The 27,682-nt window shown below is 35.3% G+C and overlaps 1 protein-coding gene across 2 annotated transcripts; it reads right to left on the bottom strand.

The window, feature by feature from the left end:
• Positions 1–280: 280 nt before the first annotated feature.
• Positions 281–27,682, bottom strand: LOC149545294 (beta-galactosidase 8-like). Of its 2 annotated transcripts, none has more exons than XM_089790625.1 (18): positions 27,238–27,682; positions 25,618–25,713; positions 25,308–25,420; positions 24,668–24,734; positions 24,234–24,326; positions 22,798–22,941; positions 22,371–22,459; positions 22,099–22,204; positions 21,807–21,894; positions 18,771–18,889; positions 17,532–17,696; positions 16,633–16,808; positions 16,245–16,348; positions 4,112–4,221; positions 3,901–4,011; positions 3,536–3,646; positions 983–1,191; positions 281–709 (listed from the first exon to the last, which is right to left on the bottom strand). In XM_089790625.1, the coding sequence occupies exons 1-18, from the start codon at positions 27,400–27,402 to the stop codon at positions 604–606; spliced, it is 2,172 nt and encodes a 723-aa protein (XP_089646751.1). In that variant the 5' UTR covers positions 27,403–27,682; the 3' UTR covers positions 281–603. The 2 variants fall into 2 exon arrangements, with proteins under 2 accessions (XP_089646751.1, XP_089646752.1); XM_089790626.1 differs by having other exon boundaries at positions 26,958–27,438.

Raw genomic sequence — 27,682 nt, 5'->3', positions numbered from 1 at the left:
AGTGAAACTTTTCTTATGTAAATTTTTAAAAATAAAAATAATAATTTAAGTGTCAAATATTGAAATTATTCTCCTGGTAGGGTATCTTATATCTTGCTGAAGACGCTGTTATATCAGCACGGCTATGGATACCGGGGGTGGAAAAATTTGGAAATAATCTTGCTGACAAATTGGCAGACGATGAAATTACATCGAAACATGTAAATTTGAGAATTAGTAAGGATATAAACAAATATTAGCATGGAAAGCACACGTAAAAAAAAAAAAAACTCCTGAAATATAGCTGGAAAATCTTTGAAATTTGGGGCAAACTTTTATTCAATTGAAGTCCTGAACATCGGTGTGGTCACACCTTGCGCAACCATAATACATATACAATAACGTTTATTTGAGCAGATATAAACATCGAACTTTGAATAAGGATGTACATTTGGGTGGTCTTTTACATCTTTGATGCAAAATCCTTGGAAATATCAATCGAAAATGAAAGGACCTGACATTCCTTTGTATCTACAAGGATATATGGAACAAAAACCTTTTGGTACAATACTGTTCCTTATTAAGTGGTTCTATATCAATCGAGCTTGATGCCTCGCAAGGCTATTAAGATCTTGAGAGAAACGCGATTTTGGTTGGGTCGCCGCCAATTTCCTCCAACAACACCAATACATTTCCTGCAGACTGAATCCATGAACGGGGAACATGATACCTGGAATTTACGTTTTTTTGTTAGAAAGAAAGAAATAAAGCATACAAATTGTCCACGCTTGAGAAAACTAGATCAGTGACACTCCAATTTATTAACATACAATATATGTTAGCCCTTCCATAATATTTATTAACAAAGACAGACCATTTTACTCAATCCCTTGCTGCCACTGTAGTTATGTCTAAGCAAGCATAATTACTCTCTTCTAGTCTTAGCATGAAGAATTTGAAAGCTATAAAATACCAAGGAAAAAAATCATATCAATTTTCTTACAGTTTTTGAGAAGGTCGGCCGCAATTACTCAAACATTTGTTTTCATCAAACAGTCCTCGATAGTCACATTTACTGCAGCCATCTTTTGGAGAGAGGCTGAGAGGCCAATAACGTCCAATGCTGCGTCCATTTACCCAGGCCTGACCCTTTCCCATTTTTACAAGGTCCAAAACCACCGGACCACTGCCCTCCGGAGCATCAAATTCAACCTGCAATCCACATTCCAAAATGTGCATATAAGTGGGCGTTCTTCACAAGACTGTATTTGTTGAAGCTATTAAATTTCCACAATCTGTCTGAATTATTATATGAATTCTCCTCTTGATCTCTGGCATCCTGATGATGCGTAATGTAGTATGATCTGAAATGTCGATCATAAAAAATCTTACACAATCAAATCCAGAAATTTCATATAGTAAGACTGTATTTTATATCTCAACGCAGGGAAGTGCAAGCTTAATAAAACTGACGACTTATCAGAAAGCAACATGCTTATCCCCTTTCTTGTTTTGTTTTATTAATTAAAATAGAGCTAAATTACTTTTGTGAATATTAAATAACCTTTGTTCCTAGCCAAATGAGATTGAGGATTAAATTCAGTCAGGCAGATCAGTCTTGCAAAGGAAGCATAAGTGCAAAAATAAAGTAGTAGACGTCAGAAAACAAAGGAAATATATATAGAGATGAATATATGGCAGATATGATATGAATATGAACATAAAATAACAAAGTACACACTAAGTATATGCCTTCATTGATTCTTGCAAGTTATGAACATGCTGATAGTCCATCCTTAGCGAGCTCGGCTGAAAACCTGAGGTTTCATGCAGTTTTGGAGAACCAGTTGGTCAACTTTTCATGCCATTGAAAGTGATTGATGAGCAGTGAAACACATTATTGAAAAAGCAACACTAGCCTCATTTCCCTCCAATTTTTGAACCAGCTCACAGAGAGCATCCTTAATGTTGATTGATGAGATGATGGAACAATTAGAGGGTGGCATTCTTTGTGGGAATGTTTAAGGGATGGTAATTATGCTGCTTGAAGGACCAGGAATGGGAACAGATTTGATTGACAAGGCTTTCTCGAGAATTGAAGTAATATATTGAACACTTACTGGGCCAGTTGACTTTGACATTCACATAATGAAATTGGATTTAGTATGGAGCAAATCTGTGACTAAATATTTTCCAGGCATGTGAATGTGCAATTTTTTGGAAAGCATATTTAGTAGGCAGAGATTTCAAGATATATTTGAATTCAATGCACTCTAGGAAGAATTAGAGATTGTTGGGAGCACAGGTTTTTTCCTTGTAATTGTACAAATATAAACTTTAGGTGTTGCTGCTTTGCATTCTGCTCCTTGTCTGCTTCTGTCTGCCCTCTTTGGTAAATTTACAAAGGCTTATGTGGGGTTTGTAAGAACTTACATCTGTAGCAGTGCATATTCCATTTAACATACTACAATAAAATGCACTCTTCCTGATCTAAATCTTTAAAAATATGTGCATTCCAATATGAAGCAAATCAGGTTAAAAGGACCTGTTAGTTTTCTTTCATGCACAGAAAATGCATAGATCGCATAATGGCCTCCAACAAGGTTTTGGAATAGATAATTTCAACTTTTTTCAAACATTATATGGTTCTTGCACGTTATTGTCTTAGAAGTGCTAATAACGAGTTTGGACTGAATTCAAAGAAAACTAACAATCAAGAATTTTCTAATAGCATCAGAGGCACCTAGAGAACTTTGATACAATTCACTAAAAAAGGACTGTGAGAGAAAATACATGGACACTGAATTTCCAAAATTTTTAATGTATAAGATTTGATAAACTAAAATTTGAGTGCATCTAATCTTCTGGCAATCAAGATGCTTTTCCTTTTGGAAATATCACCGATGAGAATTTTGAGGGTAAGTACTGAAAAGATGCTGGCCGGCAGAAATACTTCCTACACTCATCTAACATGAGCATTTAACAGAAAATGCAATTTAAAAAAATTTAAAATAAATTTAGGCATTTGCAAGCTTCAGTTATAAGAAGATAACTGCTTGTACAGATTGCATAAATAAAGAATTGTTTCTGATAAAAGCTGTCCTCTAATTCTTTGAATCCAATACCATGCAAATTTTGAACAAGTTTCCCTTGAATTATAATTAGCCACATCTTATTGATGTAGGGCACATGATACATAATTTATCAACATTAAAATTTTATTAAAATATTTTCAATTAGCATATGAAGAACATGATATGTTGTAGTAGATATTCAAATTTGTAACCTATTTTGCGACAAAAGTATTAAAAAGCATGTACAGCACTGCTTACTGATGTACAACATTGTACTGGTTTATTTCTTGTCATATTAATCATTTCAATTTATAAACAGGGGGAAAAAGTACCAGAAAAGATAATATTAGGAGAAGAAGATTGGCAGTTAAATTTGTTCATCACCTTTCATCCAACATAGAAGTATCACTACTTAATTGAAATCAATTATTGTAAATTATTCACAAACAAATTGAGAAGTGCAAAAGTTAATGATTGCTAACCTTGTACCACATCATACTCTGCACTTTGGGTGGGTTTGATCCTGTACTCCAATATCTACTATTTGCACTATTGCCAAGATAGAGACCGAGCTGCTCTCCTTGCAGTCCAATCTACAAATGGAAAAAATATATGATTCTAGGAACGAGACAGTCAATCAAAATTTAAGAAAATATTGGTAAATATCAAATTTGTTTTGTATATGTGACATAAGTACAAATTCTAATTGGATTAGAATGGCAATTCTCTCTTATGAATTACTTAGGTGCAATAAATTGGCACAAAATGATGCCAACTTGTATGCCCTAATCATGATCCCATGGACACTTCTAATATTTATAGAAGGCAATAAGATATGGAAGAAAACCTGATACGTCCATTGCCAATTTGAAAGATCTCGTGCACCACTTTTCAAGCCTTTTAAAGTAATTGGTCCTGTAATTCCTGCTCCTTCTAGATCATAATATGGGCCAATATTCTGCCACAAAAATTTAACAGAGTTAGGAACAACACAAGTTGGAAAAAGATTTATTACTGGAACTTTGCTACAGTTGGAGACAAAATAGGAAGAAGTCAACCTTTAGGCCCACAGTCATGCTTAATAGGTCCACTGTATTTTTTCCTGGTTTTAAAAATACTGGCTTATACATGGAAAATTTTGGTTTTGAATAAGTACCGGTCCCAGTACCTGCAAGCAAATTTTATTGATAAGTCATACTTTCCCTCCTTAGAAATGCAAAGTAAGTCTTTTGTTCACAACTATTATAAATGTGGTAAGATATCTATACATTTCTAAATGACCAAAGTGGATCAATTGGACTTCAAAGTATGATTTAGTTTCAAAAAAGAAGTTCTATTGTAGAAATGGAACCCAGCATGCTGAAATATGAACAACAAAAGCATAGAAAATGGCAAACCAAAAAGGAGGTAGAACCTAGCCATTAAGGGAAATTACAAATATAAATATCCAAGAAATGAGGACTTGCCAATGAAAACATTAAAATGATGAAGATGAATGTTGTACATCAAGGTGAGAATCAGAAAAGGAACAAGAATTGTACTTTAATGTAACTCAATCATTCAAACCATCAACATCAACATCCAACAGTGATGTGTTAAGAGCTAACAATATGCTTAGGATACACTCAAGGATAAGGAGGTCCAGAATGGCAGAACAAAGTTGATGCAGAGGGTTTATGGGGTTCAATAAAACTGTCTATAACACCAACAAGATCATCCAATGATCTTAGTATAGTTTTCAATCTATTAGACCTACTAGGCCTAACCCCAAGGCTTCCCTCCTAGGTATAGCCTTACTTCCCTTGAAATCCCACAACCCTTGCTATTGGATCACTACCCTAAATTCCATGAATGTTCACTCCCATAAGTCCCCTTGGTGTTCTTTAATTATCTATGCTTTCCATGAAACTTTCTTGAATCTTGTTGACACTTTAAAACAAGCTCTTTTTGTCTCTGGATAGACCCATAAACAGATAGATGTAACTTTTGAACAAGAACTAAACTGCTCAATCGCACAGTTGATAATGGGAAAAATTAGGTTTTCACCAACATACTCCAAAATCAGAAAGATCCAAAGGTTAGTTAAAAATATACTGGCCCCGCACTGACCTGCATTTTAAGGGTTTCTAGGCTTTCAGGACAGATTTTATGTTTATGCTTCAAATGCTTCACCAGTCAACATATATTTGTAAACCCCATACAAAATTGGAAAGAGGAATCAAATTTCTTTCCATAACATATACTTAAAGGTGTCTTTCATCAGACCAAATCTCCAAACCAAACAGATTTTCCCTCTCCACAGGCTCATCCAAACTTAGGGATAAGCCTAGGGCATCACCATAACCTCGTTTGAAAGCTCTGTACAAACAAAATAAATACCATAATACAGTGTACAAACTCCATTACCACTTTCCACCAGGTATCAAGCATTTTCAATCATGGCAAGTGGTAATAGAGCCCTTTGTTGGCATGGCAATGCTTAAAATCAAGACTCTAGACTAGTTGACAGTAATTTTCTTATAACTTCTCAACCAGATCGATTCAAAGCATGAGACCAAGTGAAAATGAAAGATAATTCAGACAACTATGTATCACAACAAGAAATCTCAAAACATCTGTACACAAGCCGTTCGATGCATGAAAACACATGAAAAACTCAGAAAACTAGTTGTGACAGCAGTTTATCTGTACTTTCAATGATAGATTTCTTCCTTAATGTCAACCAACCTCAAAAAAAGCAGTCCTTGGATTATATAAGCCTTATCACATGTGTCCAATGTAACCAAATCCTCTTATCCTTTCACAATGCTAAGTATCCTTGCAAAATGCTAAGTTGTTGTCAACCTAGGGAACGTGGATCAGCACATTAGCATGTTTGTCACGTTTTTAATACTGATGACTCTCAACATAAACTAGATAAAACCATACATGAACTTAAGAGGGACCATATCAAGCCCTCACACAAGCCAAATAAGGTCCTAAGAGCATTTTGTACATAGTTGCTCAATTAGGCCTATTACATACAAAATGGACTATTACAAGTCCTTTATTACAAACACATAAGCTTATGAGATTAACTAACTTATCTCAACACAACTAAACATAATTAAAATAAAAAATCACTAATTAAACTTAACTATCCACTTATCCTCCAAGGTGTTTTCATAGTGAGTATGCTTTGCACCATAATCAGAGTGGTATCAGAGGGATACATTGGCTACAAGTGGTGTATGTCGAACATAGACGAATCTGAAGGTAGTTCAATGCGTCCTAAGGAAACGAACCGGGATTATGTAAGGCAACTAGTGTCACAAAAGTTGGAGGAAATGAAGACCCAAGAAGAAGGTAAAGAGAAAGAAGGAAGTCCCAAGAAAGAGAAAATGAAAATGAAAATAAAGTGGGGTGATGGGACAGGTGAAGAGGAAGAGGAAGCTGAGGAAGAGAAAGAAGTACTTGCTCTTGATCAAAAGGTAATGATGGATGCATTTAAATCAATTTCCAGGGATAGCATAAATGGTATACCTATCTATGGTGGTAACTTGAATGGGGAAGAGCTATTGGAGTGGATAGATGCTTTAGGCAACCATTTTGATTACAAAGAGGTGGTAGAAGAAAAAAAGGATCAATGTAGCCAAGTCAAGGCTAAAAGGATCAGCATTAGTATGGTGGAACATGATGCAAGAAGAAAAATTGCAAGAGGGAAAGAAGAAGATAGTCTCTTGGGAAAGGATGAAGATTAGACTCCAGGCACAATTCCTTCCAAAAGACTATGAAGTACAACTTCATAAAAAACTTCAGAATCTGAAACAAAGGGAGTTAGATGTAAGCTCCTATACAAAAGAGTTTTACTAACTGAGTTTGAGAGCCAAGAAGCATGAGAATGAAGTGGAAAAGTTGGCAAGGTACATGAATGGTCTTAGAATCAATATCCAAGATGGGATCAGCATTCTCACTCCTGATAGTGTACACAAATGTTTTCAGTTGGCCTTAAGGGCAGAGGAAAAGTTCAAGAGAAGAAATGAGCAGCAGCAAAAGGAAAGAGGAGGTAGGAGTTTCAGAGGAAGGGGTCTATTTGGAAGAGGTCCCAATGCTGCAAAAACACAGGAGAATAATCCATTTGAAGGACATGGAGACTCATCAAGAGGATCCTTCAGAGGCACATAAAGAGGAAGAAGTAACTTCAGAGGTAGATGGAGACAAGGAGGAAGAAATACCCCAATATTTATAGGCAGATGCTATCATTGTAATCAAGTGGGCCACTCCATCAGTAGATGTCCAAAGAGAGCCTCAAGTTCACATGTTGGAGAAAGAAGAACGCATTTAGTTCAAGAAGAACATAGAACATCAACCATGACAGCCATTGGTAAGGCAGGGGCTAATATGGATGGAGAGAATCTCATGGTGAAAAGAACCTAGTTAAAGATACCTCAAAGGAAAAACCAGATTTCATGAAGGAAAATCCACAAGAAGCACAAGAGTTGTTGAAACAATATGAAGAAGTTATAGGGGATGATAAACTAGACTCATTACCACCTATGAGGGATATTAATCACCAAATTGATCTCATACTTGGATCTAATCTGCCCAATAATGCTGCTTACAAAATAACTCCTAGTCAAAATGAAGAAATTGGTAAACAAGTGCAAGAACTGATGGATAAGGGCTTCATAAGGAAAAGTATAAGTCCTTGTGTTGTTCCAACAATGTTGGTATCTAATAAAGGAAGGAAATGGAGAATGTGTACAGACTCAAGAGCTATTAACAAGATTACAATAAGATACCGTTTTCCAATGCCTAGAATAGAGGATCTGTTGGACAACTTGGGAGGAGCTTGCTATTTCACCAAAATAGATTCGAAATCAGGGTACCATCAGATTAGAATCAAACTTGGGGATGAGTGCAAGATGACATTTAGGACAAATGTAGAGCTCTATGAGTGATTGGTGATGCCCTTTGGGCTCATAAATGCACTTAGTACATTCCAAAGACTCATGAATGAAGTTCTAGTTGAGTTCATTGGCATATCTAGATGATATTTTAATATTTAGCAAGTCCAAAGAAGAACATCTTAAGCATGTGGAGCTAGTGCTGAAGAAGTTGAAGGAGGCCAAGTTGAAAATCAATCTTGAAAAGTGTGAGTTTTGTAAACCCAAATTAGTTTACCTTGGTTTTGTTATTTCTCAAGTTTGTTTAAAGATGGACCCTAGTAAAGTTGATGCAATCTTGAATTGGCCAAATCCACGAAGAATAGGAGATGTTAAAAGTTTTCATGGAATGGCTTCTTTCTATAGGATGTTTGTGAGAAATTTCAGTCATGTTTGTGCACCCATTCTTAATACTATAATGCGGGGAATGAAATGCAAGTTCAAGAAGACAGAAGAGGCTAATAAGGGGTTTGACTTGCTGAAAACTAAAATAGCAGAGCTACCTACACTTAGGCTACCTAATTTTAATTAGTTGTTTATTGTTGAGGGCGATGCTAGGCAAAGAGCTATTGGGTCAGTTTTGAGTCAAGAAGGCCATCTAGTTGCTTTCTTTTCCCAAAAGTTGAATGATGCCAAAAAAAATATTCCACATATGATTTGGAGCTATATGCTACAGTACAAGCTCTCAAAAAGTGGAGTTATTACTTGCTTCCAAAAGAGTTTTTTGTGTTCACGGATAACCATGCACTTAGTGTCTTGAATGGGCAGGATAAGTTGAATCAAAGGCACCTTAAATGGGTTGAATACTTGCAAGCCTATACCTTTACCACAAAACATAAGAAAGGGGTCAGCCATAATGTGACTGATGCATTAACTAGGAGAGTTTTGGCACTCCAAGAAATCAGATTACAAAGTGTAGGCATAGAAGACATCAAGGGACTTTATCAAGAAGACAAAGATTTCAAAGAAATCTATAATACTTCTCAGCAATATTTGCAGGGATTCAAAGTTTATCATGATGATTATATGTTGCGGGAAGGTTTATTATTCAAAGGACCATTGCTTTGCATACCGCGCAGTTCTATGAGGGAGAACATCATAAGGGAGAAACATCAAGGAAGTTTGGGAGGTCATTTTGGGCTTGATAAGAGATTAGAACAAGTGACCAAATATTATTATTGGCCAAAGGTACAATCTGAAGTTAGAAAAGTTGTCGAGCAATGTAGCATATGTCAAAGAGCTAAGAGAACAAGTAATGCAAGACTATACCAGGCACTACCATCTCACAATGACCTTGGGAATGTGTGAGTATGGATTTTGTGTTGGGATTGCCTAAGACTTCAAGAGGCTATGATAGTGTCTATGTAGTGGTGAATAGGTTCAGCAAAATGTCTTATTTTATCCCTTGTAAGAACACAGATGATGCCTCCAATGTTGCAAGTCTATTCTTCAAGGAAGTGGTTAGACTTCATGGGTTACCAATCAACATTGTAAGTGACCGAGATAGAAAGTTTGTTGGTCATTTTTGGAGGACACTTTGGATGAAATTGGGAATTAACTTATCATTATCTTTAGCCTACTGTTGTCGGTAAAATCTATATTGTAGCTAACGGGTAGAATAGTATCCGAATGGGCACATGACGGTTGAGTCATCCCTTCGGAAAGGTATATGTACACCATCTGGAATGGATTTTGGAATCATCATTGTAATCAATCATATCGACTATTGTAGTATCTTCTACATACATGCAAATAATAAAAAGAATACTTCCGTGTTACATGTTCTTGTCTATTGTCTAAATGCATTAATAAACCGTTTACCCTGTACGGTAAACATTTGGCGCTGTTGCCCATAAGGACCGGGTGCTATGAATGCTGAACACATTGAATAAAGATAGAAATAAGAATCCAGAAGATGACAACATACGTGTGGCACGAGATATATTAAACCACACACAGAAAAGTGACTGGAGGCACAAACTTCAACAACTCGCCGAAGGGTACGGCAGTGGTGTCACAAGAGTTGACCACGGGAGCACTAACGAATGAAGTGCAATCACCAAGCCAGTCAAGAGAGAGGTTGATAGAAGAAGCCCGAGAAAGGCGAAGGGTGATCGAAGAAACAAAGGAAGAATTGCCAAATTAGTATAGGCCAAAGGGGAATCCAGACAAAAGGGAAAGGACTAGCGCGGCTTGGAGTGTCGAAGGAACTTGAGCATGGGGTGAACTCTTCGTCCTTGATAAACTTGATGAACAAATACAGTTTGGTCAAAACAACCAAGTCCTTGAGGAAGCTTTCTTGCCACTTGAGAACATAGGTGTCCAGAGTGGTACAGAAGTACAAAACAACGTAGGTGTTCAAAGTGGCATGGGAGTACAGAACAATGCGGGTGTTCAGAGTAGTATGGGACTACAAAAAAACACGGGTACAAACAACAATGCACAACAAAAGAAAGTAAGGGTACCGATGACCAATGCAAAAGAAAAATTACCCAAGTTTAATGGTGATGATACGATAGATCTAATCAGACATTGAAAAATGTGTGAAACCATATGGACAACAAATGGCATGATGGACGAGGACGATTGGGTTAGATAGTTCCTGGAAACCCTACGGGGTGTGGCAATTAATTGGTTTTCAAACACCGACCCTAGAAACTGACTACATGGGTGGACGTTAGAAAAAAGTTCATAGCAGAGTTTCGATTACTATGGGACAATAATAAAATAGTAGCGGAGATATATAGTACCAAGCAAGGAAAGAATGAAACAATCTGGGCCTATGCTAGACAACTAAAAGAGTTGGTTGGGAAGATGGAAAGTCAACAGGCGGACAGTTTGAAAAAATGATGGTTTGTGGAGGAGCTACAACTAGCTTTGAAAAAGAAGATGAAGATTGTACCACCCATGTCATACACTGATGCATATAGTTGTGCGATGGATCTAGAAAGTGAACAAAAGACAGTATTAATCGTCGGATTTAGACGATTCATCATCTGAAAGTAGCAGTTGTGACGAGGAATCAAACAAGAAGGTTCAAGCATACAGAAAGATATGCTCCAAATGATAAAAGAAATTAAGAAATTGAAAAAGAATCTGAACACAGTGAAGGGAGAACTATAGTGCACAAACCGTAAAGAGGATGGCCATATGAAGGGCTCATGCCCGAAGAAACAGTTTTGTGACATCAAACAGGTTGCAGGACATACCCTAAAGGAGTGCCCGTTTAACATGAAATCAAAAAGACACTAGCAGGTGTTACTAATGCAAGAAGTGTCCACCGAGAATAACACAAGCAACGATGCAACTTTGGGAGGATATCGCAACAATAATAGATGCAGAAGGGATGGCAATAACAACAACAATAACAATGGAGGCCAGAGTTGAATACAGTATGACAAGAGTGGACAACCAATGATACAATGCCAAGTGTGCAATCTTTGGGGCCACTTCACTAGAGATTGTACTACTAAGGAGATGGTATAGCTACTACGCAAATGGTGTGATCTGGGGGACCACGAAGATTCAAAACGCCCAAAGCAAGGCATAAATCTATTAAGCATTGAAACATGTGATGAATAGCTATTGGCAGTTACACATGAGCAGGCGAAGAAAGAAAAATACCCCGATGCAGAAGAAGAGAAGGAAAGGTTACAAAAAGGATGAACAAAGCTGGAAAGGCAAATGAAAATAGGGAAATCACAAGTAAAAGACACTGTCGAAACTTTGAAGAGGTACTTGGCGGAACAAAACATGATGAGGCAGATAATGCAAATAAAAGTTCCTATTAAATTAAATGACCTTGTTCTCACGATGCCACAGTTGTGAATGGCTATTATGAATATGAAGTCATCCCCAAGAGTGACAGAGGAAAGAAGGGATAGTAATCAGACAACAGCAGTAGACCAGATGCTACTGGCACTTACGAAAGAAAGGCATATGATAGTAGTGGAGATGGGCATTCTGGGTATTGTGTTGATAGATAGAATTGTAGATGGAGGAACGTGTGTGAACGTGCTACTGGAAGATATTTGGAAAAAGCTAGGACAACCCATGTTGTGGCCACCTACTTTCCAATTACTCATGGTAGATCAACATGGGATAAAAACATTGGGAACTTTGATGGCACAGCTGTAACGATTGGGATGCAACCATTTGTACTAGATCTTGTGGTCACCCCTCTAAAGAGAAGAGGGTACGATGCCATCCTTGGACAGGGGTGGTTGGTGCAAGCAAAGGTAAAACATGATTGGAAACGGAACACCCTATTCATGGAGCATAGAGGCGGAAGATTCATAATTGACTTGCATACACAAATGGTGGAAGAAGAAGTTGGATCGTTTGATTCAAAAGGAGAGGACGAAGGGAAGAAATAGATGGAAATAGATAAGGAAGGATTCTTATGGTTGGAAGGTGGATTGAAGGATGATGATCTAGATTCGGTGAATGGACTATTTCACTGGTAGATGGAGGATTATAAACTTTTCCAAAGCTGCAACGTACTAATGATAGAGGAAAAACAAAACGGAGATGGATTTTCCAAAGAATTTAGGGAAGTAAAGGAAGGGAATGCACAAGTTGCTGATGAAAAAGATTGGACCTCTAAAGATATTGCACAAGTATGGAAACAATGCTTACGAGGTGGTTACCTCCAAATTTGGGCATCTCTCCCATATTTAATGTTGGAGACCTTTACCCTTTCAAGGGTACAACAGATGTAGACACTCTTGGTCAGCAACTTCACATGAAGCTACTTACGATTAGGTCAAAGACTTACCCACACCTCAACCTGTCACATTGGAATGCATTCTTGATTCCAAGGTTCTCAAGAAGACAAGGAAAGGAGCATACAAGGAGTATCCTATCAAGTGGATTAGCCTACCTGAATTAGAGGTAGTATGGATGACTAAAGCTGATATTTTGAAGCATGGCAACTGCTTGGCCAACCTAGTAACTCAAGGGACTTGAGTTTTTCGTCCAAGGGAAGTATGGTGTAGAGCACCCTTACTATGAAGACACCTTGGAGGATAAGTGGATAGTTAAGTCTAATTAGTGAGTTTTGATTTTAATTATGTTTAGTTGTGTTGAGATGAGTTAGTTAATCTCATAAGTTTATGTGTTTGTTATATAGGACTTGTCATAGTCCATTTTGTTTGAAATAGGCCTAAGTGAGCAACTATGCACAAGATTCTCTTAGGACCTTATTTGGCTTGTGCAAGGGGTTGGTATAGTCCCCCTTAAGTTCATTGATGGTTTTATCTAGTTTATGTTGAGAGTCATTAGTACTAAAAACATGACAAACATACTAATGTGTTGATCCATGTTCCCTAGGTTGACAACAACTTAGCATTTTGCAAGGATACTTACGATTGTGAAAGGATAAGAGGAGTTGGTTACCATAGGAACACATGATAAGTCTTATATAAGCCAAGGAATTATTTTTTTGAGGTTGGTTGATGTTAATGAAGAAATCCATCATTGAAAGTACAGATAAACTGCTGTCACAACTAGTTTTCTGAGTTTTTCATGTGTTTCCATGCATTGTACAGCCTGTGCAGAGATGTTTTGAAATTTCTTCTTGTGGTATTTAGTTAGTTCTCTGAATTACCTTTCAGTTGCACTTGGTCTCATGCTTTGAATCGATCTGATTGAAAAGTTGTAAGCAAATTACTGTCAACTAGTCTAGAATCTTGATTTTCAGCATTGCCATGCAAACAGAGGGCTTTATTACCACTTGCGATGATTGAAAATTCTTGATACCTGGTGGAAAGTGGTAATGGAGTTTGTAAATTTTATTATAGTATTGATTCTTTTTGTACAAAGCTTTCAAACGAGGTTATAGTGATGCCCTAGGCTGATCCCTGAGTTTGGATAAACCTGTGGAGAGGGAAAATCTGTTTGGTTTGGAGTTTTGGTGTGAAGAAAGACAACATTAAGTATATTTTCTGGAAATCTATTTGAGTCCTCTTTCCAATAGTGTGTGGGGTTTACAAATATATGCTAACTGGTGAAGCATTTTAAGCATAAGCATAAAATCTGTCCTGAAAGCCTAGAAAGCCTTAAAATGCAGCTCATGCTTTTTGAGATTTCTTCTTGTGATATTTAGTTAGTTCTCTGAATTAACTTTCATTTGCACTTGGTCTTATGCTTTGAATCGATCTAGTTGAAAAGTTATAAGCAAATTACTGTCAACTAGTCTAGAATCTTGATTTTCAGCATTGCCATCCAAACAGAGGGCTCTATTACCACTTGCCATGATTGAAAATGCTTGATACCTGGTGGGAAGTGGTAATGGAGTTTTTAAATTGTATTATAGTATTTATTTTGTTTGTACAGAGCTTTCAAACAAGGTTATGGTGATGCCCTAGCATCATCCCTGAGTTTGGATGAGCCTGTGAAGAGGAAAAATTTGTTTGGTTTTGAGTTTTGGTGGGAAGAAAGACATCATTAAGTATATTTTTAGGAAATCTATTCGATTCCTCTTTCCAATGGTGTGTGGGGTTTACAAATATATGCCGACTGGTGAAGTGTTTGAAGCATAAACATAAAATCTGTCCTGAAAACCTGGAAACCCGTAAAATGCAGCTCATTCTTTTTGAGATTTCTTGTTGTGATATTTAGTTAGTTCTCTGAATTACCTTTCATTTGTACTTGGTCTCATGCTTTGAATCAATCTGGATGAAAAGTTATAAGCAAATTACTATCAACTAGTCTAGAATCTTGTTTTTCGGCATTGCCATTCAAAGAGAAGACTCTATTACCGCTTGCCATGATTAAAAATGCTTGATACCTAGCAGGAAGTGGTAATGGAGTTTGTAAATTGTATTATAGTATTGATTTTGTTTGTACAGAGCTTTCAAACGAGGTTATGGTGATGCTCTAGGCTGATCCTTGAGCTTGGATCAGCTTGTGAAGAGGTAAAATCTGTTTAGTTTGGACTTTTGGTGTGAAGAAAGACACCATTAAGTATATATTATAGAAATCTATTTGAGTCCTCTTTCTAATTGTGTGTGGGGTTTACAAATATATGCTAACTGGTGAAGTGTTTAAAGCATAAACATAAAATTTGTCTTGAAAGCCTAGAAACCCTTAAAATGCAGCTCAGTGCAGGGACTGTATCTTTTTAAGAAACTATTGGATCTTTCTGATTTTGGATTAAGTTGGTGAAAACCTAATTGTTCTCATTATCAATGGTGAGATTGAGCAGTTTAGTTCTTGTTCAAAAGTTACATCTATCTATGTACGGGTCTATCTAGAGACAAAAAAGAGCTTATTTTGAAGTGTTAGGAAGATTCAAGAAATTTGTATGGAAAGCATAGATAATTAAAGAACACCAAGGAGACTTATGGGAGTGAAAACTCATGGCATCTAGGGTAGTGATCTAATAGCAAGGGTTGTGGGATTTCAAGGGAAGTAAGGCTATACCTAGGAGGCAAGCCTTGGGGTTAGGCCTAGGAGGTCTAATAGATTGAAAACTATACTAAGATCATTGGATGATCTTGCTGGTGTTATAGATAGTTTTATTGAACCCCATAAACCCTCTGCATGAAAAGTAAATTCCAATAGATCTTCTTCCAACAATCAAGGCTGAAGAATCTACAATGGTGTAGGGAAAACTGTGATACCCACTTGTCTCCATGTTAAGGGCTGCAAACAAGGAGAATTAGATGGACCATAATACAAAGTAAAGTGGATCCACGATTCTTGATATACATGATATAGGAATAAGTTACATAAGGAACGCCAATGTGCCACTTGAAATGGCTTGATTAATACATCTCTACCTGTTTGTAGATGGGCTAAATCAAAGGAATGGTTTAGTAAACCCAAATAACATAGAGAATCTGAAGCCTAGTTCCCTGGAATTCCCTCACAATGTCTTAGATGTGAGATTTACAACCATTTGATAAAGTGGATACAAAACCTTAGCAAGTGTTTCTTTAAAACATACTATGTAAACTCCAAGTATTTCTTATAGTCCTCAAGTCAGATGCAAAGCATTTTCTGCCTTGAATTGGCTGACTTGCCAAGGAGTCTCAGAATTTTGCTGATTTTTGCAAGACTAACTATAGAAAACATTTTGAACACATCTATTCTTGCATTATAACTTATTTAATATCGTCTTAAAACATTTGTTAATTTTCTTTTTAGAAAGACATTCTATTTTCTATAATTTTAAGTTGAGGTTAAATTTATTATTATTCCAAATATTCTGTAGCACGAATATGTGCCAGTTTTGAAGTCAGAAAATCAAAAAATACCTTACCTATGTACTGTTTGTTGATAAACATGTGCAATGCATGTCCCAGTGTGTCTACATATAGAATTGGTAAGCTGCCATCAGGAATTTCATTGCTGGTAACTTCCAAACTGTCAAGAAAAAAGAAAAATGATTCTAGTGCCATAAAAAAGGTCGTTCAAAAAATCAAAGAAGATTGTAACTAGGAGACAATTTAAGCTCTTTAGGCTGTGTAGAATTTATTTATAAGGATTTTTGTAAAAAAATTTCGAATATCTGAATTCATAAGTTTATAAATCCCAACCTTTAAAAGTATAGATGAAGCTAAATAATACCAATTTCTGATCAGATAATTGCTGGTCTGAGTGCAAAGTAGAATCAAAGTTACAGATCTGCAAATCCAATGTGCATTTACCTTATTGAGTACCATAAATAATCACTTGAGTCGCCTGTTGTATTTATTTGGTCCACTAGAACATTTTTTGTAAATGCACTAGGCCCCCATATTCCTATGGGCTCTTTGTACCACTTCCAGACTGTGCCTATTTTCCCACTAGTTTTCCAATGCGCATAACTAGTTAATGAGGTAACCTATACCAAAAGAGAAACAAATCTCATTATATGTGCATGTAGAGGTTGTCACTGCCATCTTTTTTTTACAATAAATTTTGCCATGATTTATTTTCACTTTCATAAAAAATCAAGAAAATAATCAACATAACAAAGATTAAGATTCCTACATTTTTTATAAACATCATAAGCAGATATCTTCAACTAGCAAGCAAGTCTACACAATTTGTATATTCTTTAGTTTTTTTGTTTTTATGAAAAAGGTAATGACCTGTTAAATATTCACAGTAGTTTCATGTCATTTTGAACACATTAACGTTCTTATGTCTTACAATTTGTGGATAAAAATATATTTTACTCTTTATCTGTGAGCAAATTGAGTTCCACAAATATTAACATTTAGTTTTGAATTAACCATCCAAGGTTTATAAATTTTCAAGAAAGAAAAAACCACCCTAACAATAAAGTGTTAAGTAGGTTAATAAATTAGAATTCATCAATCCTCTCTGCTAGTTAATTTAGTGTCTAGACAATGGGAAATTTAATAATAATGATCTATATCAAATTTTTATTTCTCTTTCAAAATACTACTTTCATTTATTTATATGATGATTTATATCCAAATGTTATCAGGGCTGATAACATTATTTAGCTAATGCATATTTACTTCGAAGAAAATTAAGACAGTTTGAATAAATTAAGGATAACATAAATGTGATTTCAACTTCAAATCTGAGTGCTAACCTTTGCTGTATTGAAGACAACACTCTTACAGTCAGGAAGAATGCTCACTGACCATGCAGGCAAGCTATATGTATTTCCATTAAATTTGGCAGTTAAATCTTGCCCCTCATAAGTATTGGCAATAAATGCTGAACATGTTCCTGATTTTGTGTAGTAAAGGTGCGCCTGCAAACAAATGAATGTATTACAATTCATATTTTTTAATAAACTGAGAAAAACTAAGAATAAATTGCCTTTCACAATATTGCATTACAAAACTCTTTCTTCCTATAATAGCAAAAATAAAACCAAGAACCAGATATGTTAAAGTTTGGTAGGTAAGTCATAGCAATTCAAGATGATGTCAGAGAAAACAAACATCATATTTTCAAGAGCTACACATCAGAATTTCTCAAGTCACACAAAAAGAAATGAAAAGAATAATAGATCTAATTTAAATGGTTTACAATGGTCTGAATGATAAGCATAGAAGAAGAATGCAATTTTTTTTTGGGTAAAACTGTGTTTATTTTGAATCACACCACCATTGAATCATTGGGTGTTAATCAAAACCTAGATCATATAAAAACACCCAATTTGACCCATAAAAAAATCAGTCTAATTCATGGAAGAACTAGTTCCATGCATAGAAGAGTAATTTAAGAAATCCTTTGGCAAACATAAATTCAAGTTAGCCATTTGATCTGCCAACAAGGCGCTGAAAGATTTTGGAATGGACACCAATGCTTCTTTTATCAGCAGCAATAAATTATTTTTTATAAGCAGCCCACCTGGCATCCAGTAACTTAAGAAGGCTTATAGAGATCAGAGCTGGTGATATGTCCACTAGTGACAGCAAAATTAAAGATATCGTTATGATCATCAAGAAGCTAAGGATGAAAAAATGGAATTCATGACCAACTTGAGAAGAATTAAAGTGCAATGAAATATCTGGTACATTGACCATTACCAAGTGACCATACCCAAGGTTGCAATGAGAGGTCTTAAATTCTAGTGTCCTCATGCAAATACGGAGCAACTTTGGCATCCTATCTCACAATCTCAAAGTTTCTCTATTGTGCATTCTCTTCTAGAAAAAGAGTGGATAGTATTACTAGGGTGGTTTTAAATTCACTGTTACAGATATTATCTACAAAAAAATTTACATTAGAACTGCACATAATGGCCACTTTCAAAAAAAAAAAAGAACAATTTTATCCCCATTTACAGAAAACTAATATAAACATTAGCTAAACAAACCTCTAAACCAGGTCCAAGATAGCGATATTCAGGATCTGAGCTGATCATAGCTGGCTCACAAAGTTTAATAGCTTTATGTAGATCTTTAAGATGGCTATATTTTGGTTCCCTCACCATTCCTGCAGAAAAAAGGTTTAGAAACATAAATCTTCAATTCAAATTATAGCAGGTTTTATATTACAATATTAATAATATATTACATTAAGCCGAGCCAAAAAGTTATTTTGAAAAAAAGGATAATCGACATCTCAAACATCCCTTTTGCATGCTCATTTTCTAAAGTTGCAATCCAAAGAGATGTCAGCTCTATAGTTGATAACTTGATTGAATTTATCAGACTACATGAATTCAGAATAATAGCTATTCAATTAATCTGGAAGATGTAACATAGATTAGATGTGGTAATTAAAAGAAAAAGTGAAAAAGGACTAAAGGAGTACAAGACTAGATGAGTGAGAAAATATAATAAAGCATGGAAGAAGTTCTAGAGAGAGACGTGAGAGAAAGATTGAGATGTTGATGTTGATATTGATAAAATACAAACAAAGAGGCAGTGTGACTAACCAAGGAAAATAGAGCAATGTTAGGAATTAGAAAAAAGATAATTTCAAAAGAGTGCTTTCCTTTAGGTGCTTCACAACATTAGGTGGAAAACAAGAGGGTTTGATTCAATACAAAAAGACAAAGGGACTCAATGAATGAACCCTAGCAAAATCCCTCTTTCTTGAACAAGAAAATGGTGTTACTCTCTTCTCAATTCCAAAAATAACATGAAGGTTAGTCATGCCCCATTGTGGGTAGATTTTGAGAAAGACCAAATTGAGAACAATTTTGAAATATTCTCAAGAACTATAATAGGAAAAGTCACCTGAATATGTCAAGTGTACTATCGCTTCAACTATGGTTGATGTAAAGTAAAAAAGCCTTAGGCTTCAAGGTATTAATTGACCAAGGAAGAGTCTTATTCTAAGTGAAGGCAGTGTTGAATCAACTACCCGACAATTCTTATGTCGATTCATCTAAAAAATTTAGACCTTCCACTATCTAGATTAGATTCTAGGGCCCTCTCCTTATTTACTTGATATTCCAAAAGAATTAGGAACTTTAATCAGTGAACAATACATGAATAATGAAAAGAAAATTTCTGACTAAAATCAAACTTGTATAAGGTTGTACCTCTCAAGACCCTGACCCTTATCTCCTATAACTTAATATTCTTTGTAAAAATGCCTGCAATTATTTGCTATTGTTAGCATGGTAGAGGTGAAATTTTCTTGTGCTAAAGATGGCATATGGTTGTATAGAGCTTGTCAGTTGTTAAAGAGTTTAACATATAAGAGAGGAAGTTTTGCTGATTCATCAGCTTATTAATTAGTAGTGTAACATGGGGACTCGCACCCCCTCCCAAACCTTGAAGTACCCATCCCTGAGATGTCCCGCACGGGGTGCTTGAGTACCCAAGTACCCCCACCTCCTCCATTCCGCAAATGTTACTATTGGGTATGTAATATCTTACTATGTTGAAAATAGTTCTAGTTCATGTTGCAATTTTGCTAAGTTCAATTATTTTAATTTGCTATTTTCTACTAAAACATCATTTCGTAACTAGCATTTTTATGTGTATACTATAAAAAACCCCTCCCTGCCCCATCCTCCCCTTGCTGGCGTCTCGCCATCCTGACGTACCCTAGTATAGGGGTAACATTGTTAATTAGTGATTCTGCATTGTAATTTGTAGCACTTGTAATCAATCAACAGTAACAAAGACTAGTTTACTAGTCAGTTGGTTATATTGTCAAGCCTAATCTATTTCTGTGAGCAAGGGACCATCTATGGCATGAAGCACGCCAAAGGAGAGAGGTGAGGACAAAAATCTTGGTACAATAGTTTGAAGTAGTCTGATTTGTTTGTGTTTGCACCTATGGGCTTTGAGAAAGAGGCATGTGGTAAGCACGTTGCTTGAGGTGTTTGAAAAGTAATGCAAACTCACCCAAATCTTTTCCTCCAAAAAGAACTTGAAAATGGCTGATGTCTAATAGACTGCTAGTTTCCAAGGGTAGAATTCAGCTTGGCAGCAACATGTGTGACTAGAAAGGAACGAGGATAATGTCAAATTTGTAGTGAGGGCATGCCACAAAGAGGAGGTTTCTTATGCAAGAAAGTATATCTGTGGGGTTTGTAGAGGGCTACGTTGTCGGAAATAATTGTGAGCAAGAACTAAAAAACTCTTTGAAGTAATGCATCAAAATGCTCACACCTCAAAATGTTATGAATGCCAACTTAATTCTCTTATGATTCTACTATTGATGGTCACATCAAGGAGAGATCTCTTTATAAGTAGGTTTGTCAAGGAATATATACAAGGTCTAGTACCATTGGCAGTTTCAAGGAATATATACAAGGTCTGTTTCAATGCTTTTTTGGTGGAATGATCACCTATCTCTAAGTAATATTAATCTTTTTGTGAACTTTCATTAAGGGAATGAATGGTCATCAAAATCTCTTGGACTGTACTAACAATCAATAATTTTTTAGGCACTAGTTGGGATCTATTTGATGATTGATCTCCTATTTCGCCTGAATAGTCAATTTTTAGCGTGCACAAAAATTGACAATAGTTTACAACTTTACAGATCTAGGGATGTTAAACCTAGTAGTTGTATGCGGGGGCCTTTGGTGAATCTTTTATATCCAAATTCTAATTAAGAATAGTAGGCCAGTTGACATGTAATGTGACATATTTTTAGTTAATATTTTAGGTTCATTCCTCAGAAGTTTTATTTTTGGTCCCCTTATCCCTTCAGTGATATTGCTAATTATATGCAGACCTATGCGCCATACCTTCTGTGCACAGAAATGATGAAAATATCTTATTTTAACAAACTTGTTTGTTAGATGGTTTATTAATGGTGCCATTTTCTAGTTTTTGAATGACAACCTTTATAGCTCTTAACACAATTAATGTATGTGCAATTTCACACTATTTTATAGTGGTAAAATTTAATCTTTTACCCTTATCTAGAAGAAATAACATACCATATTCATCGATTGGAGCATCATAGTCATAGCTTGTAGTAATAAAGGGGCCTCCTGCTGTACGACCAAAGTTGGTTCCTCCATGATACTGCAAATTGTGCAACTCAAGCATTAATTCTACATATGATGTTGATGAAAGAGTTCTAAATTGTTAAGGCTGTAGGCTCCAATTTGTATCTCACATGATTCACATAAATACAATTTTTAATTGTTTTTGACAAAAAATGACTTTCTTCCACAAAAGTTTTTTTTATAGCCACAAATTCCTCTGATGTGCACAATAAATTGATACCATATAATAATTCTGCATTGTGCCACCCTTTTGAAAGAAGCGTGCAACACTAAATGCTATGTCCTCCACAGGCCTATATGGTGCTGCACCCCCAAATGCTTGAAACCTGTAAATTAAATCACTAATATATGTTTAAAAAGTGTTCTCCCTAATATATTTTAAAGATGTAATATACCTATACCTGTATATGGAGCATAAATGGAAATGACACAACTTATACACTGATTATCTAAAGAAACATGTTTTGGGGTTGAATATCAATCTGTACGTACCAGCCAGTCCAGTTTTCTGTCCAAATTTTTGGTTTTTTGTTAGAATTGGGAGTAAATCCGTCACAATAAAAACCATTGCAAGTATTTATCTGCAATCAAAATATACCACCGTATGATTTTTATAACCAAATATAACTTTTTATATCTTACTATTAAAGTTTCAAATTAATTGGATTTGACTTGTGTGGTTCAACGTGAAATTGCTTAGGTGGCTGGTTTCATGGCAAAGGTTCAATCATTGATAATAATTACAGAGAAAATGGACTAATATCATAAATAGTTAGTGATTTTCATTCTCGTTATACTTGGCCAGTGTTGAAGCTAATCTACTCTTGCATTAAAGGTGCTCTGGCTCTCCAGTGAAATAAAACCTTTATCTGAAATGCTAAAAGTGGAAATGAATTTAAAGAACTGAAACAAAACTCACAACTGGATCAGGAGCATCTTCCTGTTTGCACATTACCCAAGGGACACCTGTATTTTGTCCAACAGCCATAGATGCTGCCCATTTGACATATGATTTTCCAGATTCTCCATAATAGAATTCATCAATTTGATACTCATTTTCAATCTGCAATGAATATAGTAAGGATATGAACTTCACATGATCAAAGCACTCTTCTTCTCAAGGAATTTTTATGGTTTATGATAAATGGGTATGCTATTGTAAAGTTTTAACTTACGAAAGGTAAACAGATACAAATATGAGACAAGAAGAATATTGTGCAAACCTTATGTTCCATAATTAAAATAAGAGTAGTTTTCCTTGATAAAGAAACATTGCTTCTAGGTTTAATCATCATAGAAATGATGCAAAGAAATAAAAATCTCTGATTACTAACTACTCACAGTCACATAAAAAAATGATATCCACTAGCTCACATTATTTCCATCTTTGAACAAATGAAATACTGTTATAAACTAAAGAAAACAGACAGCTGAAATTGAACTGTTTAGGTCAATTCAAGCCCCTCCTTGAAACAATTGGAAGTTTTACATGTCTTCCCTGATTACTAAGAGGAAACAAGCTGTGGTTTACCAAGAAGTTCAACAGATAAACATACAGTGCTAATTGCATAAAATTAAATTTGAAAGTTAGTTCGTGTATGCAAATATAAACATAACTTTCATGCTTTTGATTATATTCTTTTGAAGAGGCTAGAAAATCCCCTTTTAAGTTGACCATGGAAAAGGTTTTTGGTCATTATTGTTTCTATATTGTCAGAAAATGTAGCACCTAGCCCTTCAAATTTCTAAATGTAAATGTTGCATTCAGTTGTTCTCAGTTATACATGATTGAGTATATTTCATATCTATTAGTTTGACATACATCTTTAATTTCTAAATGTAAATGTTGCATTCAGTAGTTCTCAGTTATTAGTGATTGAGTATATTTCATATCTATTAAGAGTTTGACATACATCTTTAAGACAATGGATATAGTCATATTCCAATAAAGACATTCCACCCTATCTATTTTATTGGGACAATTACAATGTGAATTTTCACATAGTAATTAGGTTCTTGTCTTTTTTATTTTACTCAAAATTCCGTTGTTCATACCTATACCATAGAGTATCATCTCATCATTCTAGATCTGCTTGATAGACAAGAATATAAAGTAGCTCACAAGAATATAATTTTTTCAAAAGTTAAATTTCATCAGTTTTAATGCAGGCCTCTAATCATATCTATATGGTGACTTTAAAAATATTATATATAATAATTTTAAAGACCTTTTCTCTTTCCTTATACATCCTTCAAAACTCATATAATTTGTTATTAATGTCTTTTGGTCTTAGATTGTAACATACTATGTATTTGAAATGAAAAGAGAGAAAAAAGAAGGATAAAATAATAGACCTGAGACAAGATGATAGGCCCTCCTTGGGATGCAAAAAGCCGCTCTGCCTTCATAACATTCACAACTTTTGTAGTGAATCGCTGCATCTCTCTCTGTGCAATAAAAGCAAGTTGACATTGAGATCCTGACTAAAGATCGTATACAGATTCTTTCCAAGTTGAATGATGAAATAACTAATAAGAAACATAAACCCAGGTAGCAGAAGAGAACTGCAAAAAAAGTCTGAGCATCTCATCAAACACACAAACCATGCACAGTACGACGAGTGCCTTCTGTCAGTTTTTTCACCACTTAGATGACAGTTTTGATATTCTAATGTGATACTTCGGTTTCACATCAAGAAGTATATTGACAGACAAAATGTAAGAACCTTCAGCATAAATTTTAAGTATCTTCAAATTCACATCACAAGAAAGCAAAACTGCTGACCAACCTTGAAAGGTTCATTGTCCATTCGAAGCTTAATTCCTGGAATAAAGTGCAACCAGAGAGGAAATCCCCTGCATCATGTCAGAGTCTAATGTTCAGCCTAGAAATTCAAGATTTTTTTCATTCTGCACTCGTAAAGACTTCAATGATGAAACTGATCAAAATTTCAGGGGAAAAATTATCTATTTGTTGAGAACAATCTATAAAACCTTCACATTTAGGTATCAGAGTAGGTGATACTGATTAGCAAACCAGAGTCAACAACTAACTCATTTCATATGAGTTTAGATCAGTATGAGAAGAGCACAAGGCACCTCAAAATGCAATAAAGTAAACCTACTATCATCACACTTATATTGCTTGAATAGGCAGTTAAAATGCCCCAGGCAGTTCATGATAAATGTGGAAACCGGTGGCCATGCAAAAACTGGTTGTTCACCAATAAAAATGATGCAATTTCTTTAGGATTGCATGAACAAAGAGGCAGACTACTAGATTAGAAAATATGAGAAGATCATTTAAGTTACTTATCTGAAAGATCATTTGTTACCAAAGGAATATTTAAAATCCTAGAGATGGTTTTAATGTACTTCCTACTGTATCTTCATTTGCTTTGAGTAATAAAGAGAGAAAAAAAGACAAACCCATAATTCCACTCTGCACACGCATAAGGACCAATTCGGAGGTGCACAAACAGGCCTGCCTGTTGCACCAGTTTCACAAACCTCACTAAATCATAGTCTCCTCCAAAGTAATACTGCATAATAACAGGAAGAGGATAATCAGCATAAAGGGCAGTACAGAGGAAGGCCAAAACTTCTTAGTAACCTATCACATTATAGTGCAAACAAACCTAATTTCCTGACCAGTTAAACTATCAAGGTCATTTGTGGTCGTAATTTTTCTTCTTTCTACCCAGGAACTATATATAATATAAAAGGATTGTATATCTACCTGGCCTCGTATACTTTCATGGAGGTTCCAAAACACGTAGGTTTCAATAACATCCAAACCGCCATCCTTGGCCTTTTGGATAAGGCCTGGCCACATCTGAAACAAATGAACATGCAAAGAGAGCTTGATATGTTAATAACTAGAGAATAAACTTTAGAAACGATAAGATTCAATCTTGTATTCACAGTCATTCTAGAAGCATCTTTTGCATAACTATGGATCGCTGAATGGTGCTAATTTTTGTGGTCAATACATTCGGTAACTTGACATTTTCTCTAAGTAAGAACAGAACTTGAGAGACGTCTGAAATAAAAAATTGCCTTAATTTCTGCAAACAGTATTTCCTTTCGCAATTCAGCAATTTTGAACATAAATATTTTAAATGTTGGACCTTTTTTCTTCCTCGGTAGAAAATTTCAGATACATGTTCAGGCCTAGACGAATGAGGAGAAAGATAAGGATTGAATAATGAAAATCCAGGATAGTCATAAGAATATCAGTTCTATGACAGCGTTGCAGGGCATGCTATAATGAAGGGGTAGCAAAAACAACAGAATCAGTGTTGAAAATAAAAAATGATATTGTAAATTGTATAAGTTAATTGCAGATTGCAGAGATTCCCAAGACCGATTCAATCTATAGTCCTAGTTAACACTGAAAAACATTGCCAGGAATTTTAGATTAAGTATATGACTGATAATAACACAAATTCCCTGAAAATTATGACAGAGATAGAACATATAGAAATTCAAGTAAGTTCAGAAATATTATATTTCAATACCAACTCAAGAACCCAATTTTAGAAAAATTAAAAACTACCAGCATTTCTTAACTTAAAAAATGCAACTTTTTATCCTTTCTGTAGAGAAGATTTTTTTTCAATAGTACACAGAATTTATCCGCAAGTTTTTACAGAAAATACATAAGATGTATAGAATTGTACGATTTTATGACACATTGCGGAGATTCCAAGGACCATCCTAGTCCACACGGAAAAAAATTGCCAGGAATTTCAAACTAAAAGTATAGGACTTCCAAAAAACACAAGTTCTTTGAAACGCTTACTTCCAAAAAACACAAGTTCTTTGAAACGCTTATAACTGAGATGAAACATATAGAAATTCAAGTAATTTCATAAATATTTGTATTTCAATACTAATCTATGAACCCAAAAAACTACCAGCATTTTTCAACTCACAGAAAAACAACTTTATCCCTTCTGCAGAAACTTTAAACCTCTAAACTATATAAACTACCAAACTGAACACCATTATAGATTTATAAAAGGACGCGGAATTTATCCAGAAGAATATTATACACAACAAAAGACTCATAATCACCTCTGGAGGCTTCAAGTCACTCAGCCTTATAGACTCCAAACTGAGTACCAACATAGATTTTTAAAAGACAGTGACACGGAAACTTTATCCAGAAGATTTTTATTCAAGTACTGCAGATTCATAATCACCTCTGGAGTGATTCAAATCTCTTCTCCGAGCCATATAAACTCCAAACTGAATACCAATATAGATTTTTGAACGCAAAAACAAAACAGAGAGTTTATCCAGAAGAATTTAATACACACTTCATAAATTCGTGCACCGAAGTATTCATAATCACCTCTGGAGTGCTTCGTGGGTAATGAATACTCCCCGAGATGAGAACTCTTCTCTTCCCATTAATAATCAAGGCTCTATGATCATAACTCACAGTATCACCCACACATTGTTTGAATATGCAGTTGCACATAAAAGTGAAGGCTAGAACAGCAAGGAATTTGCCCATGTTTACCACTGCTCTGAGGTTCAGCAGATTGAATGCAAAATTTGGCTTGAATTCATCTCCTATTTATTCTTTTCGTAAAACAGTTTGTTTTTCTTTTTAAACGGGGGGAAAAGATTCTTTTGTTCAAATGCCATGTTTTGTGTGTTGTTTTTTCAAATTGGCCTGCTAAGCGACCAAGGGATGTGGATTAGTGGGCACATATTTGATTTTATCATGTAAAGATTGCTTCGTGGGTAGCTCCGTCATCATCATTATCCGACAATTAAAGTTTCCATTCAAT

The sequence above is a fragment of the Cupressus sempervirens genome, chromosome 7 (genome assembly GCF_028749045.1).
Source record: "Cupressus sempervirens isolate cs-2001-9-10 chromosome 7, ASM2874904v1, whole genome shotgun sequence".
Classification (NCBI taxonomy): Eukaryota; Viridiplantae; Streptophyta; class Pinopsida; order Cupressales; family Cupressaceae; genus Cupressus; species Cupressus sempervirens.
The sequence above is the reverse complement of the archived record's forward strand: the minus strand, read 5'-3'. Positions and strand labels throughout refer to the sequence as shown.

What these genes read in the sequence shown, in the direction of transcription:
- LOC149545294 (XM_089790625.1), bottom strand. Translation starts at nt 27,402, where the DNA reads ATGGGCAAATTCCTTGCTGTTCTAGCCTTCACTTTTATGTGCAACTGC. An exon ending in TGGACAATGAACCTTTCAAG is followed by an intron (nt 24,327 to 24,667) that starts GTTGGTCAGCAG and finishes TTTATTGCACAG; the next exon opens with AGAGAGATGCAGCGATTCAC. An exon ending in GGCCGACCTTCTCAAAAACT is followed by an intron (nt 710 to 982) that starts GTAAGAAAATTG and finishes CGTAAATTCCAG; the next exon opens with GTATCATGTTCCCCGTTCAT.